Genomic DNA, 16,606 nt, shown 5'->3' on the forward strand with positions numbered 1-16,606 from the left:
AAAATAATATGTTTATATTTCATTGACTCAGGTATACATTTTTTCCTCACATTTTAACATCGCTTTTTTTTTTTTTTTAAGACAGGGTCTCACTCTGTCACCAGGCTGGAATGCAGTGGTGTGATCACTGCTCACTGCAGCCTCGACCTCCTGGGCTAAAGTGATCCTCCCATATCAGCCTCCTGAGTAGCTGAGACTACAGCTGTGCGCCACTGCATTCAGCTAATTTTTGTATTTTTTGTAGACGGGATTTCTCCACATTGCCTAGACTGGTCTAAAAAGCGTGAGCTCAAGCGATCCACTCTCCTTGGCCTCCCAAAGTGCTGGGATTATAGGCATGAGCCACCATACCCACCCCATTTTAACATCTCTTGAATCGTATGCCTCTTTCAATCAGTGGCATCCTAAATTTGATGAAATATGGTAGAAACCCATTGGAATTGTGACTTTTCCATAAATACTAGTGGTAAAGTTCAAGACTTCTGTTTATCATATTAGCTCTCCTTGAAAAACCTTTCCGTCTGTTTTTTTACATCCAAATTCTATGCAGTTCAGATCTTAGGTTTTGGGTTTTGTTTTGTTTACTTTTGTTTTTTTGAGACAGAGTCTCATTCTGTCTCAAAGGCTGGAGGGCAGTGGCATGGATCTTGGCTCATTGCAGCTTCAACGTCCTGTGTTAAAGTGATTCTCCTGCCTCAGCTTCTCAAGTAGATGGGACTACAGGTGTGTACCACTACACCTGGCTAACTTTTAATTTTTTTTGTAGAGACAAGGTCTCACCATGTTGCCCAGGCTAATCTTGACCTCCTAGGCTGAAGTGATCCTCCACCTCGGCCTCCCAAAGTGCTGGGATTACAGGCATGAGCCACTGCACCCAGCCCCAGTTCAGATCTTTAAGGTTCCAAGGAGTCTGTTCAGTCCCTTCAGTTCACAGTGATCTTTTCATCCTGTCTATTGTCATAATTGAACTTCTATTTATTTGCTATATTGTTACTTAACTGTGGTTTTCTCTCTCTCTGAACTAAATTATAAGCTCCTGGAGTCAAGGGAAGAGATTTTATACTTCTTTGTGTCTTTTAGTGTCTTCTTGATAAATATTCAGTGATTGATAACAGCACTATAATTAGTAGTTAACCATTAATATGACCTGAAGCTTATTAAGACAGTATTGTATAATGCTTAAGAGAACCATATATAAACATTTAGAACAGGGCATGTGCTAGATAGATGTCAATCATTCTACTGCTACTACTACTACCACCACTACTACTACCATGATACTACTATTACTACTACTGTTGTTTTAATTATTCTGTGCTAGGCACTGTGCTAAACGTTTTATACATGCATTATTTCATTTTTCTTCACAACAACTTTACAGACAAGGGGTCATGATAATGATTTAACAGGCTAGGAAATAGACTGAGAGACTGCTTGCCAAGGTTCCAAAGCTATAAAATGTGGCAGTGGTGGAGTGAAACCCACACCTGTGTCTCTTAATGTTCATGCTCTTGCTCTGCCCCACTGCTTACTAGATTTTTAGGGCTTTGGCAACTTCCTGGTAAACTGAGGTTAGAAAGGAAAGAACAGATACTTATTTTTCCCTCTGCTCAAGGACTTTAGCTTGTAAGTCTCATGCTTTGAGTGCTGACTAAACGTTGTGAGAGGAAGTGGATGTACAGCTGCCCTTTGCTGCTGACTCTTAGTCAGTTGCTGGTGGCTTGGCCATTAGTGACAGATGTGTGTGTGACACTTTTTCAGGAATGAATTCTTGTTACAGCTGGCTATGGAGTAGTTCATATGGAATTGCATGGCAATTTGCTCCATAATTCCACTCCTTATCTCACATGTAGTTGTGATTGCTAGGTCTCTCTCCTCACTTAAGTTGGTGTATTAATAGTCACATCTCAGGACTGCTGCTTCCGCCCACCTGCTCCATGACCACACAGTGTGTTTGTGTATTGCCCTGAAGTGTCAACAGAACATTTTGCTGAATTTTCTTTTTGTTGTTGCTCTGCAATCATCTTTTCCCTGGCCTTTCTCAGTTGTGTAAAGTTGGTTTCTTTCTTGGTCTTTCCATCCCAGAGAGGGTGCAGTTACTGCAAAGAGAAGCTTGAAATAAGAAGTAAGGCATCATAACAATTAAAACAAATGGTTACACAGCTAGCCAGATGAATTGAGACTTAGTGCCTGATGTGCAGTTCAGCTCTTATTATCTCCTTCCTCTTCTATTTTCAAACCTGCCACTGTAGCTAATCCACCAGTGGGTACTCTAATACCTTGACCAAAGGAAGTTTAACCTAGTACAGTACTCAGTGCTGCTTGCAAGAGCCAAGAAAGAAAGGTTGCAGTCTAGCCCCATCTTCTCCATCGCATAGTATGATAGTAAAATGGGGTTAGACCCTTCCATAAAACCAAGCTGTGTATTGGACTTTTGGCTGTTTGTCTGGGAGAATACATGCCCAGGTTTGGCTTCCTCCCAGGTACTTGGAGAGGAATGCATTTTGTATCTGTCCTCTTATCTCAAATTTCTGGGTACCATCAACTGGAGAGCACTCTCTTCTGTCATTGGCTATAAATTTAAAAAGAATCGTTTAAATATGAAGGGTATTTTATTGGGGCTTGTGTGAGTTATTGACATATTTCTAGTAATCTAGTGAATGATTTGAACTGATTTGTTGAGGTTTGATACTTTTTTTGTTTTGTGTGTGGTTGTTGTTTTTTCAGAACAGCTTAGTTGTTTTTCATGTTAAACTCCTGTGTAAATTTAATGTTCAGTTGATGACAATAGCTGAAAGAAATCTGATACCTTATTAGGAGTAAAGGGTAAGATTTCTCCATTTATAAGTACAATTATTCATAATCTATATTTATCCAATCAAAGTAAAAGCCCATTTAGATGGGTAGTTTGAAGTATTTCAAACCATACAATTTTGGTGATATGGGTTTTACTAGAAATTGGCATTAGATTGGGAAAGTAAAATGAACTTTGTCTGTAACTGAAAGTCATCAGTGACCACATTGTAGATCCTGTGTAATTTAAGTGGATCCATAACAAGGAATTGGGCCAAGATGGAGATACAAGAAATACTTTATGCGGGTAAATCTTTTCCTCAGAGCTCAGAATACTTTGCATACAAAATCTCTGTTTCATATAGCATCTTTCAAGCATTTTTTAGTGTAGTTTACAGCTGGACTAGAGGGATGAATTGAAATTTTATCCCCGATTGCCTGTCATCATTAGACTGAAAGCTAGAATCCAGGTTTCCAACTCACAGTTTAAATGTATTTTCTTTTGGACAACCAGATGGATCCTGCTAAAAAGAGAGTCTAATTTTGGCCATTTAAAAGACAGTTTTCTATGAAAAAGTTGATACTAGAAGAAACCAATTTTGAAGGTTAAAGAGATTCCCCCAATTTTAGTTTTAAGAACGAAACTATGATTAGACCCTTAAGTGTAAAAAGGTAAGAACAAAAGGTGCTATTGCCCCCAAAAGATAATAAAAAGTTATGGAATTACCAGGTGTGAATGAATGGTCCTTCATAGATGTACCTTATGCTCAAGGAGTAAGATACTGGAGTTTAGAAGTTCTGTTTCCTCAGCTACTGTCTTAAAGCCATATCAAGACAAGAAGTATCCCTACACTGATTGGATGTAGGCACAAAATTGGTGTGTCATTCCTTTATGAAATTGGAAATATCTCTTTTAGATCACAAGTAAGCCCTTTTTCTCAGTTTTCCCAGTCAAATACTTTCTGTATCTACCGCAGGAGTTCCATTTCTGTCCTACTAGCTCCTTCGGACATTGTTTTAGTGACCTAAACGGATTTGTCATTCCTTGCGCTTGGAGAGAGTGTGTGGTTATATTTGTTAGTTTAGCCCCACCCTGTATTTCAACAGGAAGTGGGTGGGTGCCTAAGCTTATAATGAAGTGTTCTTCCTTGTAGTTGCTGCATGGTAATGAGGACTGCTATATGCAACAGTAAATTCATACTTTAAACATTTTAATATACAGACTTAAATTTCAGTAAGACCATGTATTGTCTGTCATTTTGAAGTCAAATGACTATTCAACTTTCCAACTGAAATTCTCAAACCTAGTGAAATGCATATTCTTTTTCTTTTTTGTTTCTTTCTTTTTGAGACAGGGTCTGGCTCTGTCACCCAGGCTGGAGTGCAACCACTCCAGCTGGTGTGATCATAGCTCTCTGCAACCTCCAAGGCTCAAGCAATCCTCAGTCCTCCTGCCTGAGCCCCCTGAGTAGCTGGGACTACAGCCGCATGCCACTACACCCAGCTAATCTTTTTGTTTTTAATAGAGATGAGGTCTGGCTATGTTGCCCAGGCTGGTTTCGAATTCCTGAGCTCAAGCAGTCCTCCTGCTGCTGCCTCCCAAAGTATTAGGATTACAGGTGTGAACCACTACACCCAGCCATGTTCTTTAACATAAAGAAATGTATCTCTTGAAAGAGGAAACTCAAGAGTAAACCTCTTCTCATATGTCCCCATCCAAAGTGCTGTTAACTATAGAACAGTGGGAAACGCTGAAGTGAAAGCAGAAGTCCTAATTGCCACACATGCAACATCCCCACATGTTCCGTCCCCTGCTACTGCTGATCAGCATTTTGGGGGTATGTTTCAAAGAGGAACTGCCTTGAGAAGCATTTCTGTTGTGATGGTTATTGCTATAGCTCAAATATGCTTGCTTTTTGGATGTGACCATAGAAATCTGCAGGTGTTATCAGTGACCTTGGCTCAAAATGTAGCATTGTTTATTTGTCATGAACAGCTAGTAATAAACATAGCCAGAAGAATGAGCAGTCATCTGTCTTCTGGTAATAACAGGAATTCAGAGTGTGGGGCACAGATGAATGCATCCTCCCTTCTCTCACAGATATCCCTCCCTTTGTGTTTTCTTCTACCCTCCAACCCCCAGCTCACCCCATCCCACCCCACCCCACCCCACCCCAGGCTGTTGGGAGCAGTCATGAGAGTTCAGAAAGTAGGATGGGTATCAGAGTCTCTGTTGCCTAGACTGGAGTGCAGTGGCACAATCATACACACTGCAGCCTCAACCTTCTGGATTCAAGTGATCCTCCCACCTCAGCTTCCCAAGTAGCTGAGACTATAGGCATGTAGCACCACACACCCAGCTAATTTTTAAAATTTTTTGCAGAGACAGGGTCTTGCTTTTTTGCCCAAGCTGGTCTTGAACTCCTGAGCTCAAGCAATCTTCCGGTCTCAGCTCCCAAAGTGTTGGGATTACAGGTGTGAGCTACTGTGCCTGGCCCCAGAGTCTCTTTTTAACTTTATACTGACCAAATGTGATATACAAAAGTATTCCATGATAGGCTGGGCATGGTGGCTCACGCCCGTAATCCCAACACTTTGGGAGGCCAAGGTGGGCGGATCACTTAGGTCAGGAGTTCAAGACCAGCCTGACCAACATGGAGAAACCCCATCTCTACTAAAAATACAAAAATTAGTGGGCATGGTGCTGTATGCCTGTAATCCCAGCTACTTGGGAAGGCTGAGGCAGGAGAATTGCTTGAACCTGGGAGGCGGAGGTTGTGGTGAGCCGAGATTGTGCCATTGTACTCCAGCCTGGGCAACAAGAGCAAAACTCCGTCTAAAAAAAAAAAATTGCATGATAACTTCAAGTATACAGACTTGAAGAATCTCACTGTTTGAGGGGACCTTAAAGGGCCTCATCCAGTTTCCATTTCAAAGCACGAATGCCATCATGGCACTAACAGTCCAGACTGGTACTGCCAGGCCATGGCTAGGAAGTTCTGGCAGTCTTTTATTTGTTTTCAGACTCATTCTCAAGTCCCTTAGGCTGAAACTTGCTACAGATGAAGATGGGGTTACTGCTGAATCTGGCCTGGACGTCTGGAGCTGGTCCAAAATACAGTTTTTCTTTGAAATTTTTTGGGTAGCTAACTCCTTGATCAGTCCAGGAGCCTCTTGGGTATAAATAACCTCAGGGCTCTGTCTGGAACTTCCTTTGGGCCATTCTAGATCTCCCAGGTCCTAGTAATTAGACAGATGTAGACCTGGAGAAGGGGCATGATTCATGGCTATAATCTGCCCCTCTCTACGGTCCCTAAATGTGCCTCTGATTGTGTGTTCAGAATGCAAGTGGATGTTGGCTGAGTGAGGAGATCATGGCAGCTTGGGTAGAAGCACATCTAGAAATTTTAGAGCTGGGAAGCTTCTAAAAGATGTTTAGCTTAGTCCGTTTATTTTGTAGATGAGGACACAAAGCCCAGAATAAAAATTATAACATCTTTGATTTAGAAGGCATTGTAGAGGTCATCTAGTCTGACTTTCCAACACCTTCATAAATGCTAGAAATTTCTCCCCCAACGTGCCTGATAGCTGGTCATCCAGAGCACAGGGCTGGAGAACTCATAACCTTATCTAAAGATAAGCCATTCTACTATCGGACAATTCTAATTAAAATGACCTAGATAAATTGAAATCTACTTCCCTGTAACTTTTATATTCTCAGCAGTTCTAATTTAATTCCTCTCCTATTTAACATCTCCCAAGGTAAGACCTTCTCAAATCCCCAAATTAGCAGATATCACTATAGTATATAATTTCCCTAATCAAAGTAAAAGATGTCTGAAAAAGACCTTCACAGATACCATAAAGATAGGGCATTCCACTCTTTCATGTATCCAGAATTTCCTTTTTTGACCAAGAACCACCACTTCACTGGTTTTCTTCACTTTGTCTTCGTTTTCCTTCATTGGCACTAGCATTCAGCTCTTTTCTGACGCTTTTGATAAACATACATTTTATCACTTTGTGAGTATAACTGTATAAAACTAAAGAGAGCAGCCAGTGGGGCTGAGGGGCTGGACTCACCCCTGCAACTGCCACCTGTCTAGTTTCTCAGTTCATATTTGCTAGCTGTGGTAGGGTGGGCCTTTACATTTCTACTTTCTCCTTCTCAGCCTGTGAAGAATTTCCCAATTGGTCTTCTTACTTCCAGCCCTCTCCTGCCCAAATATAACTCCTGTGCTTATGCAGAATGATTTGTCTAAAATGCAAATGTGACCCTGTTGTCCTTCCTTAATTCAGTGGTTCCCCAACATCCAGTGCACTATACCAGTAAGGTGCTACTGATGATAGAGGAGCCTTTCTCAACTGGAGTTCCATGAAAGAATTAAATCTTAATGTCATTAGGCATTCATTATATGTAATATATTAACTTTTCTCCAGTACGCGTAGAATGGTGCTAGTTATGTACAGTCTTGAGGGGAATTGAGAAAACTCACTCTAATCATCCTTTTTGTTCTGTGGTTCAGATGAGGAATCCAGTTATGAAAGACTGGAAGAAAGAGATAGTATATGTTCTTCAGGAGGTCCAGGATCACAGCTGGAAGCAGCCTCCAGGAAAAACCTGCCAAATTCCTTTGAAGGCTAGAGTTTTGTCTTTAAATTTTTAATGTAAATATTGCATTCCACCATATAATATGTCTATGGTTAAAAGTATTTTTAAATATTTATCAATGAGGGGCCCGGGTATGGTGGCTCACACCTGTAATCCCAGCACTTTGGGAGGCCAAGGTGGGAAGATTGCTTGAAGCTAAAAGTTAGAGACCAGCCTGGACAGCATAGCAAGGCCCCATCTCTATAAAAAATAATAAATTAGCCAGGCATGGTGGCATGTGCCTGTAGTCCTGGCTACTTGTGAGGCTGAGGTGGGAGCATCACTTGAGCTCAGGTGTTTGAGGTTGCAGTGAGCTATGATCATGCCACTGCACTCCAACCTGGGCAACAGAGTGAGGCCTGGGTGACAGAGTGAGACCTTGTCTCTTAAATCATAAGATAAAATATTTATCAGTGAATAGGATTTATTCTACAGGAGGATTTGCCTAGGGTCTGTGGAACCACAAATAACTGCCTCTTTTTTTTTTTTTTTGAGACGGAGTTTCGCTCTGTCGCCCAGGCTGGAGTGCAGTGGCGCGATCTTGGCTCACTGCAAGCTCCACCTCCCAGGTTCACACCATTCTCCTGCCTCAGCCTCCCGAGTAGCTGGGACTACAGGCGCCTGCCACCGCGCCCAGCTAATTTTTTGTGTTTTTAGTAGAGACGGGGTTTCACCATGTTAGCCAGGATGGTCTCGATCTCCTGACCTCGTGATCCGCCCGCCTCAGCCTCCCAAAGTGCTGGAATTACAGGCGTGAGCCACCGCACCCGGCCTATAACTGCCTTTTTTTAAAAGCCCTGTAGTGGGTCTTTTATTTTATATATATTATTTAATGTCTCTAGGAAAATTGCCCCCAAGATCACACAGTAAGGTGTACTAGTCAGGGTGCTAACCTAAGAATGTGTCGACTCCATAGAGCCGATACATTTTCTATAACTTGAAGTGTGAGAGAGAGAGCCTAGAAATCTTTTTGCCCAATTCTAAGTTTATTTTCACCTGAATGTAAGATTTTTTTCTTCTTGGTCAAGTTACTGTTGTGGTTCAGATCATGCATAACTCCATGCTTCTTGTACAAACCAATCCTTGATTATCCAAAAGAAAAATGAGCAATGGTGCATGTCATTTCACATACAAGGAATTTTGTCTCTCTTTGGTGGCTTTGAAACAAATCACTTTAAACGATAACAGATAAACTTTTCTAATTGTTTTGTCCTAATAGATATTGACATATTCTTATTTCTCGAGTACCCTCCTGCTGGTTGTGGTAACTGGCCTTTTTGACAATAAGCCATTTGCTTTAGAAAACTTGGTTCCAGGTAAACCCCAAACAGATGACATACAGTTAGTTGTTTGTTCTGCTTATCCAAGGCACTTAGAAAACCATAAATGCTAAAGTACCAAGGTGTTAGAATTTGCCCCCCACCCTCAATCTGAAATTTATGTAGCCATCTGGAATCTAGTTTCCATTAGGTATCCAGAGGGAAAGTCCAGAATGCCCTGTCATTGGTCACATTCAGCACAGCATTTCAAGATGGTCTGGTTCTTTTAGCTCCTCTGAGAAGCTGGAATGAGTACTCAAATGATTACCAGTGGAAGAGCCACAGTGGCTGTTTCCAGTCATTCCTGGCTGTACACCAAATTTCTGGTTGATCTTGAAAGTTTGAAATTTGGGAATCTAAGGACACCTAGAGGATGGTGTTCAGAGCCCTGCAAGGTTCTTTCATATGTAACCTCCTCCCACCTTTCCTGTTCTAAACTCTCTTTACCATGTGTTACTGAAGATTGCCTCTTAGTACCTGATACCCTTTACATTAAATAAAAGAGGGAAAGAGTTAAATGGGAAAGTCCAGGGTTTGGACTAGAAAACCCATGGGGTCAAAGGGGGAATTCAGCAGAGAAGTGGAATGGAAATCATTTCCTTAGACAGTAGACAAGTATTCAGGAAACACCTCTGCACCCCAAAGATAGGCACAGCTGCCACACAGTGACTATTAAAGGGAGGTTCAAAGTTATAAGCAAACAGCTGATTCTCTTGGTTCTTGGGCTGTTGCTGTTGGTGACAGGAAATCTTGTTCCCCAAGCTGCTGGCTTCCTGTTTTATTTTTACTTGTAGCAGATCAGAATGTCCATAACAAGGAGCAGTCTGTTCCAAAGGGTTCTACTCTCCCTTTGAGCCTGAAAGATTTTTTTTCTCTTTTGGTCATACAATATGTTTGTAATATTTAGTTTGGTTTAAGCATTTTGTATTCACAGTCAACTTTTTGGTGATGAGCTGGTGTTTTAAGATTTGATGTAAATAAACCCTTGTTTTGCTTTTTTAAATATATAAAGAGGAGTTTATAATATTGGGGACTTGGCCCAGCTATTCGGAAAGCTAAGGTGGGAGGATCATTTGAGCAAGGCGGTCAAGAATGTAGTGAGCTGTGATCGCACCATTGCACTCCATACTGGATGACAGAGTGAGACCCCGTCTCAAAAAAACAAAAAGGCTGGGCGTGGTGGCTCATGCTTATAGTCCCAGCACTTTGGGAGGCTGAGCTCAGGAGTTCAAGACAAGTCTGGGCTACATGGCAAAACCTCATCTCTACAAAAAAATACAAAAATTAGCTGGGCGTGGTGGTGCATGCCTGTAATCCTAACTACTTGGGAGGCTGAGGCAGGAGGATCGCTTGAGCCCAGTAGGTGGAGGTTGCAGTGAGCTGAGATCGTGCCACTGCACTCCAGCCTGGGTGACAGAGCGAGACCCTGTCTCAAAAAAGAATAAAAAATAAGAAAAAAAACTTGAGGACTTAGGTATGTTAACTTTATGCTTTACCTTTTCATGTGAAGTGAATTTGTCATTTTCCCTAGCATGAAAACCATTAGGCTGTTTTAGATTTCTTTAGTTTTATAAGATGTGGAAAGAGGATCAGTCCATTGTGCCTTGACTGTAGTCATATCCATTTTGTGGAAATTAAAACCCTCTCCTATCCTTGTAAAACTAGGAATTCGGTAATCTAAATCTAAAACAATAGCTCAGCATGAACCTGAAGTGCTGGGGGATTTCCTAGGGAAAGGGGCTCAGCCCACCGGATAAGAAACAGTAACTGGAAGGTTTCCGGATCTGCTCCAGACATTTCCTGCTGTCTCTAGAGCCTTTTGGCCCAGGTGTGTTGAACCGGATGGGAGCAAGAAAGGGAGCTGTTGGGTAGAAGAGAAAGCACCAGGGAATCTTACAGCACAGTTTACTCAGCATCATGTTTGACATATTGAATGTGTAAAATTTTTACTTTATATCCTCTCGTTCAGTCAATTTACAAACTAAACTTAAGAGATACTGGCATTAGTAGTTAGCTATACTTTTTTTTTTTTTTTTTTTGAGACGGAGTCTTGCTCTTGTCACCCAGGCTGGAGTGCAATGGCGCAATCTCAGCTCACTGCAACCTCTGCTTTCCGGGTTCAAGCAATTTTCCTGCCTCAGCCTCCTCAGTAACTGGGATTACAGGCACCCGCGACACGCCTGGCCAATTTTTTGTATTTTTAGTAAAGACAGGGTTTCACCATCTTGGCCAGGCTGCTCTCGAACTCCTGGCCTTAGGTGATCCACCTGCCTCAGCCTCCCAAAGTGCTGGGATTACAGGCGTGAGCCACCATGCCCGGCCTAGTGGTTAGCTATACATTAACAGCCATTTACCAAGGAAGGACTGGAAAAGTTATATCCTGATGTATATCAATCACTATTGGCAGCTTGATTTCATTGTGGAGACTATCAGGTGACAGTGTTCTTTTTTGATCTTTATAATTGGTGGCCTAGAATCTGATCTGTCCTGGTTATGAACACCCCAGGGATAGGATCTGTACCGTCCAGTGTCTGCTGAATGGGCTGTTTTCTAACCATGCCTCCTTGCCTCTGGAGACTCTTGTTGGTTGGAGCAGTAGTTGGCACTTTAATGTTTCTGTGCTGCCTATGTACCTCAGGCAGCAGTCACCAGTCCAGAATTTCTAAACTTACATAGCAGATCTTCTAATAGCAAACCTTAAAAAGGGCAAGGGAGAGAGGACTTAAAAATGAAAGAAAAAAAAAGATAGGGAGAATGAAGTTTTTTTTAAAGCTGTTTTAGATCAGGGTAAGACCAAAAAAAAAAAAAAAAGATTCACACAGCCCTAGTGTGCCTGGAATTTGTGGTTGAGTAATACTTTCCTGTTATTTCTTTTTTAGGTTGTTTTTCACCATTCAGAACATTGCCTGAAGCAGGTCCACCATGCCGTTAGTAACGAGGAACATCGAGCCAAGGCACCTGTGCCGTCAGACGTTGCCTAGCGTTAGAAGCGAGCTGGAATGCGTGACCAACATCACCCTGGCAAATGTCATCCGACAGCTGGGCAGCCTGAGTGAGTGCCTCGGAGAGCCTGTGCTTTGCCCTCAGGGGTCGTTGGTGCTCTTTATTTAGTTTCCTTCTCCTCCCGCGTTCCTATTTCTCCCCCATCTGCCTTCCCTAGGTAATGCGAAAATGTATCCTCCCTCTCCTCCCCAAAGAGAGGCTCCCTTTTGGTGTAGCTTCTTCTCTTCAACCTTCTTTATCTACCACCACCCTCTAGGTTCCCTCCTCCCTCCCCCTCCACCTGCTTCAACAGAAATCTGTGGGAAGGGTGGCAGGAAGGGCTGCAGCAAAAACTGCAGACGGAATGACAGAGCAGAATTCTGTGTGTGTAAAGTGGGAGGTTCACAGAGCAGTATCTTGGGTTGGGGAATGTGCCTGTAATTACACGAGCTGTTCGATGTAGCCTGACTTTGTTGAAGCCTCAAATGTGCCAATAGTCTTTATCTACCCAACACCCCCACCCCTTTTCTTCCCAAAGAGGAGTAAAGCAAACATGCCTTTGGAGAGATTCTGACTGACTTGTCCACCCTGGTACACACTTAATTGTGCTGCAAGCCCCCAGGTCCAAGTTCAGGGTACAGATTACTTCTGCAGTCTCTGGGGTATTGGGAGTTTTGCAAGCTGTGTGAACATACAGTGACACAAATAGTAGCTGGAGCCATTCTTCCTTAGGAGGAAGATGGGGGTTAGCCCAGACTGTTTTGGAGCTGAAGGAAAGCCAGCTCAACTATATATATTTTTTTAATTGGCAAGAATGAATGAGACTGCCTTGGGTGGGGTACATGCATGTGGTTTGGATTTCATTCTGAATCAAGTTGACTTTGTTTGCTTGAAGCTGAGATATGGGAAGGGCAGATGCTTGGATTGGCTCTGCATTTATCTAGTGCCACTCCAGCTCCCATAAGAACCTCCGTCAAAATGCCATTTTAGTGATCTTCCTTAGCAAAGGCATCTTGGTGTGAATTATTTCAGATACTCACCCCTCCTATCGCATCACTGCCCTTAGTGAAGGCAGTGTAATATCAAGAAAGCCTGCATTCTCCCATATAGCAATAGGCCCAGCCTTTAAAATAGGAGGCTGAGGAGACAGAACTCTATGACCAGATGATGTATGGAGTCTGAGATTCCTAAGCCTTCACCTACCTCAGGGATCATCTCAGTTGATCCAGGGCTTAGAGAAACCTAGATGGGGCATCATGAAGAAATGAAACCCTGCCAGTGCCTGTCTTACACAAAGGAACACTGACAGTAGCACAACAGCAGTGCAGCTGACAAGGAAGCACATCAAGGCTGCAGAGACCTCACTGCTTTTTAAAGGCATAATTTCTGCCTCTCTCTGTCTCTCTCTGAGAAGGCCAAATGGGTGGAAGTCAATCAATCACACACTGGTTCCTTCTTCATAGGACAAAGAACATCTAGCTAATGATGCTTCTTATTTCCACTTACTGAAGTTACGCTCTCTCTCAGCTATTTTTCCAGGGTGGTGTTGATGGATGCCATTGCTCACACTCCCACTTGTGATCAGACCACTCCTATCTTGGGGAAGCTGATCTGAGGGCCAAAGTCACCTTATGCCCAAGGAAACAAGATTTTCTTACATTGTGGGGGCTAACTGATCCTTTATTCATCCAATAAACTTGTGTTGAACATATTTTATGTACCAGCTGCTGAGGGGATACTCAATAATAATAAGAATAAGAATAAGAGGCAATAATAAGAAATTGTCTCTGCCCTCCAGGAGCTCATAATCTACAAGGCGAGGCAGAAATAAATAATTCCTAAGAGGAGAGAATGGGGAGAGAGTGAGAAGGGAACCCACATTTGTTGATTGCCTACTTTATGCCAGGTTTGGATAAGATCTTGACATAGATTATCTCATTTAATCTTCTCAGTAATCCTATGAGATTAGGTGGTGGTATTCCCATTTTTCAGATAAAGAAAATAAGGCTCAGAAAAATAAGGTAACTTGGCCAGGCACAGTGGCTCATGCCTGTAATCCCAGCACTTTGGGAGGCTGAAGGGTGTGGATCACTTGAGGTCAGGAGTTCTAGACCAGCCTGGCCAACATGGTGAAACCCGTCTCTACAAAAAATACAAAAATTAGCTAGGTATGGTGGCACACACCTGTAATCCCAGCTACTCGGGAGGCTAAGGCACGAGAATCGCTTGAACCCGGGAGGCGGAGGTTGTAGTAAGCTGAGATTGTGCCACTGCACTCCAGCATGGGCGACAGAGCGAGACTTCATCTCAAAAAAAAAAAAAAAAAAAAAAATTAAGTTAACTTGCCTAAAGAGATACAGCCAGTAAGAGGCAAAGTCACTGTTTAAACTCAGACTTCCTACAGATTTCTCAGCTCTGTCCCTTACTCGCTGTCTCTGCCAATATTGCCCTGGTTTAGACTTCATTGACTTTCACCTAAACTATTACCCAAGCCTCCCTCTACCTTCTTTCTCTGATCCAACCCCCTTAAATCTGTTCCTATATCCCTGCCAGAGTGATCTGCCTAAAAATCAAATCTCACTTTTTACTTTTTATGATTCTGAATTTCTGAAGCTTTGAAAGTTCTGTGTTAACTTTTGTAATGTAACAAGTGTTTTTATAGTCAGAGTACACATCGCAACTATTTCTCTCCCCTCTTCCTCACTGTGGAATTATTTAAGTTCCTTGGCCTAGCATTCAGGACCCTGCAAGACCTGCCTTCCTTTCTAGCCTCATTTTCTACAGTCTGTCTTCCATTTTACAATTTTTTTTTTAATTTTTGTGTTTTTGAGACAGAGTTTTGCTCTTGTTGCCTAGGCTGGAGTGCAATGGCGAGATCTCGGGTCCCTCCCTGCAGCCTTCGCCTCTGGGTTCAAGTGATTCTCCTGCCTGAGCCTCCCGAGTAGCTGGGACTACAGGCATGTGCCACCACACCCAGCTAATTTTTTTTTTTTTTTTTTTTTTTTGAGACGGAGTCTCACTCTGTTGCCCAGGCTGGAGTGCAGTGGCGCCACCTCGGCTCACTGCAAGCTCTGCCTCACAGGTTCACGCCATTCTCCTGCCTCAGCCTCCCAGGTAGCTGGGACTACAGGCGCCCGCCACCATGCCTGGCTAATTTTTTTGTATTTTTAGAAGAGACAGGATTTCACCGTGTTAGCCAGGATGGTCTTAATCTCCTGACCTCGTGATCCGCCCACCTGGGCCTCCCAGAGTGCCGGGATTACAAGCGTGAGCCACTGCGCCTGGCCAATTTTTTGTAATTTTAGTAGAGACGGGGTTTCATCTTGTTGGCCAGGCTGGTCTCAAACTCCTGACCTCAGGTGATCCAACCGCCTCGGCCTCCCAAAGTGCTGGGATTACAGGCGTGATCCACCACGCCCAGCCTTCATTTTACAGTCTTTTAAAATGGAAAAAGGGGGCTTGGCATAGTGGCTCACACCTGTAATCCCAGTACTCTAGGAGGCTGAGACACAAGTATTGCTTATGCTCAGGAGTTCGAGACCAGTCCTGGCAATATACTGAGACCCTATCGCTACAAAAATTAAAAAATTATCCAGGTGTGGTGCTGTACACCTGTAGTCCTAGCTGGTTGGGAGGATAAGGTTGGAGGATCGCTTGAGCCTGGGAGTTCAAGGCTGCAGTGAGCCATGATCATGCCACTCCAGCACTGGCCAACAGGGCGAGACCTTGTCTCAAATAAATAAATAAAATGAAAAAGGAAAGCAAAAAAGAATGAATTATCAGCTACTAGTAATTCTCCTGAGACAGACCATGCTCTCTCATATGTCCATACAGTGCTCTTGCTATCCCCACTGGCTGAACAGCCCTTGCCATCTTTGTCTGTCTGGCTGCCTGTAGCTGATCCTTCAAGGCCCAGCTCAGGAATCTTCTCTTCCAGGTTGGGCTAAGACTGTTCCTCTGAGCTCCCGTTACATGCCTATATTATCCTATCACATTGTATCACAAATCACCTATGTCTCAATTAAAAATTATTGGCTGGGCACAATTGTAATCCTAGCACTCTGGGAGGTGGAGGCGGGAGGATTGCTTGGGCCCTGGAATTTGAGACAGCTTGGGCAGCATAGTGAGACCCTGTCTCTACAAAATATAAACGAAATTAGCTGGGTGTGGTGGCGTGTGCCTGTACTTCCAGCTATTTGGAAGGCTGAGGTGCAAGGCTGGGGTAGGAGGATCACTTGAGCCCAGAAGGTGAAGGCTCCAGTGAGCTGAGATAGCACTGCTGCACTCCAGCCTGGGCAACCAAAAAAAAAAAATTGTTGAAGGTAGAAATCATGTGTTGTTTGTTCTTGAACCCCAGTGTCTACCTTGTATAGTACCTGTCACCCAGTAGAAACTCAGTAAATGTCGAATAATTCACGCCTATATATTTCCCACTATTCCGTGCTATTGATGCACAAAGAATGTAGGAATGGAAAGAATACTTTCTGTGGGTAGTGGGGGCACAGGTAGGGATAGGCGGGGTCAAGGAAGACTTCACAGAAGAGGTTACATTTGAATGGGACCTTGAAAGATGACTGGGATTTCATCTAGCTGAGAGGAGTGCAGGGAAGGGTTCATATGTGCTTCAGGCTCATGACCTTGGCCTCATGTGCATTGTACCTGGGTGGAACTTCTCAATTTAGTAGTGAAAGTCTGATTATGGAATGGATAAAGCATAAAACTAAAAATTCCACAGCCATAGATGGCTCTGTGACAGCACATCCAGAATTCTTATTTTTTCTCAGAATAGTGAGATTGGCATTTCCCATATTCGGTTGCTGTATCTTAGGAAATACAGGCACAGCCAGCCAGCACTTTGTAT

The 16,606-nt window shown here is 43.0% G+C and overlaps 1 protein-coding gene across 2 annotated transcripts in view; it reads left to right on the forward strand.

Moving 5' to 3' along the window:
- Window positions 1-16,606, forward strand: part of WASF2 (WASP family member 2) — an 84,809-nt gene that overhangs the window by 48,499 nt on the left and 19,704 nt on the right. For both annotated transcript variants that reach the window (XM_003828070.6, XM_034959185.3), the window contains exon 2: window positions 11,643-11,815. In XM_003828070.6, coding sequence (XP_003828118.1) covers window positions 11,686-11,815 — 130 coding nt within the window. In that variant the 5' untranslated portion in view covers window positions 11,643-11,685. The remainder of the gene's footprint in view (window positions 1-11,642; window positions 11,816-16,606) is intronic.

This window comes from Pan paniscus, chromosome 1 (assembly GCF_029289425.2).
Source record: "Pan paniscus chromosome 1, NHGRI_mPanPan1-v2.0_pri, whole genome shotgun sequence".
In the NCBI taxonomy this organism is placed as follows: Eukaryota; Metazoa; Chordata; class Mammalia; order Primates; family Hominidae; genus Pan; species Pan paniscus.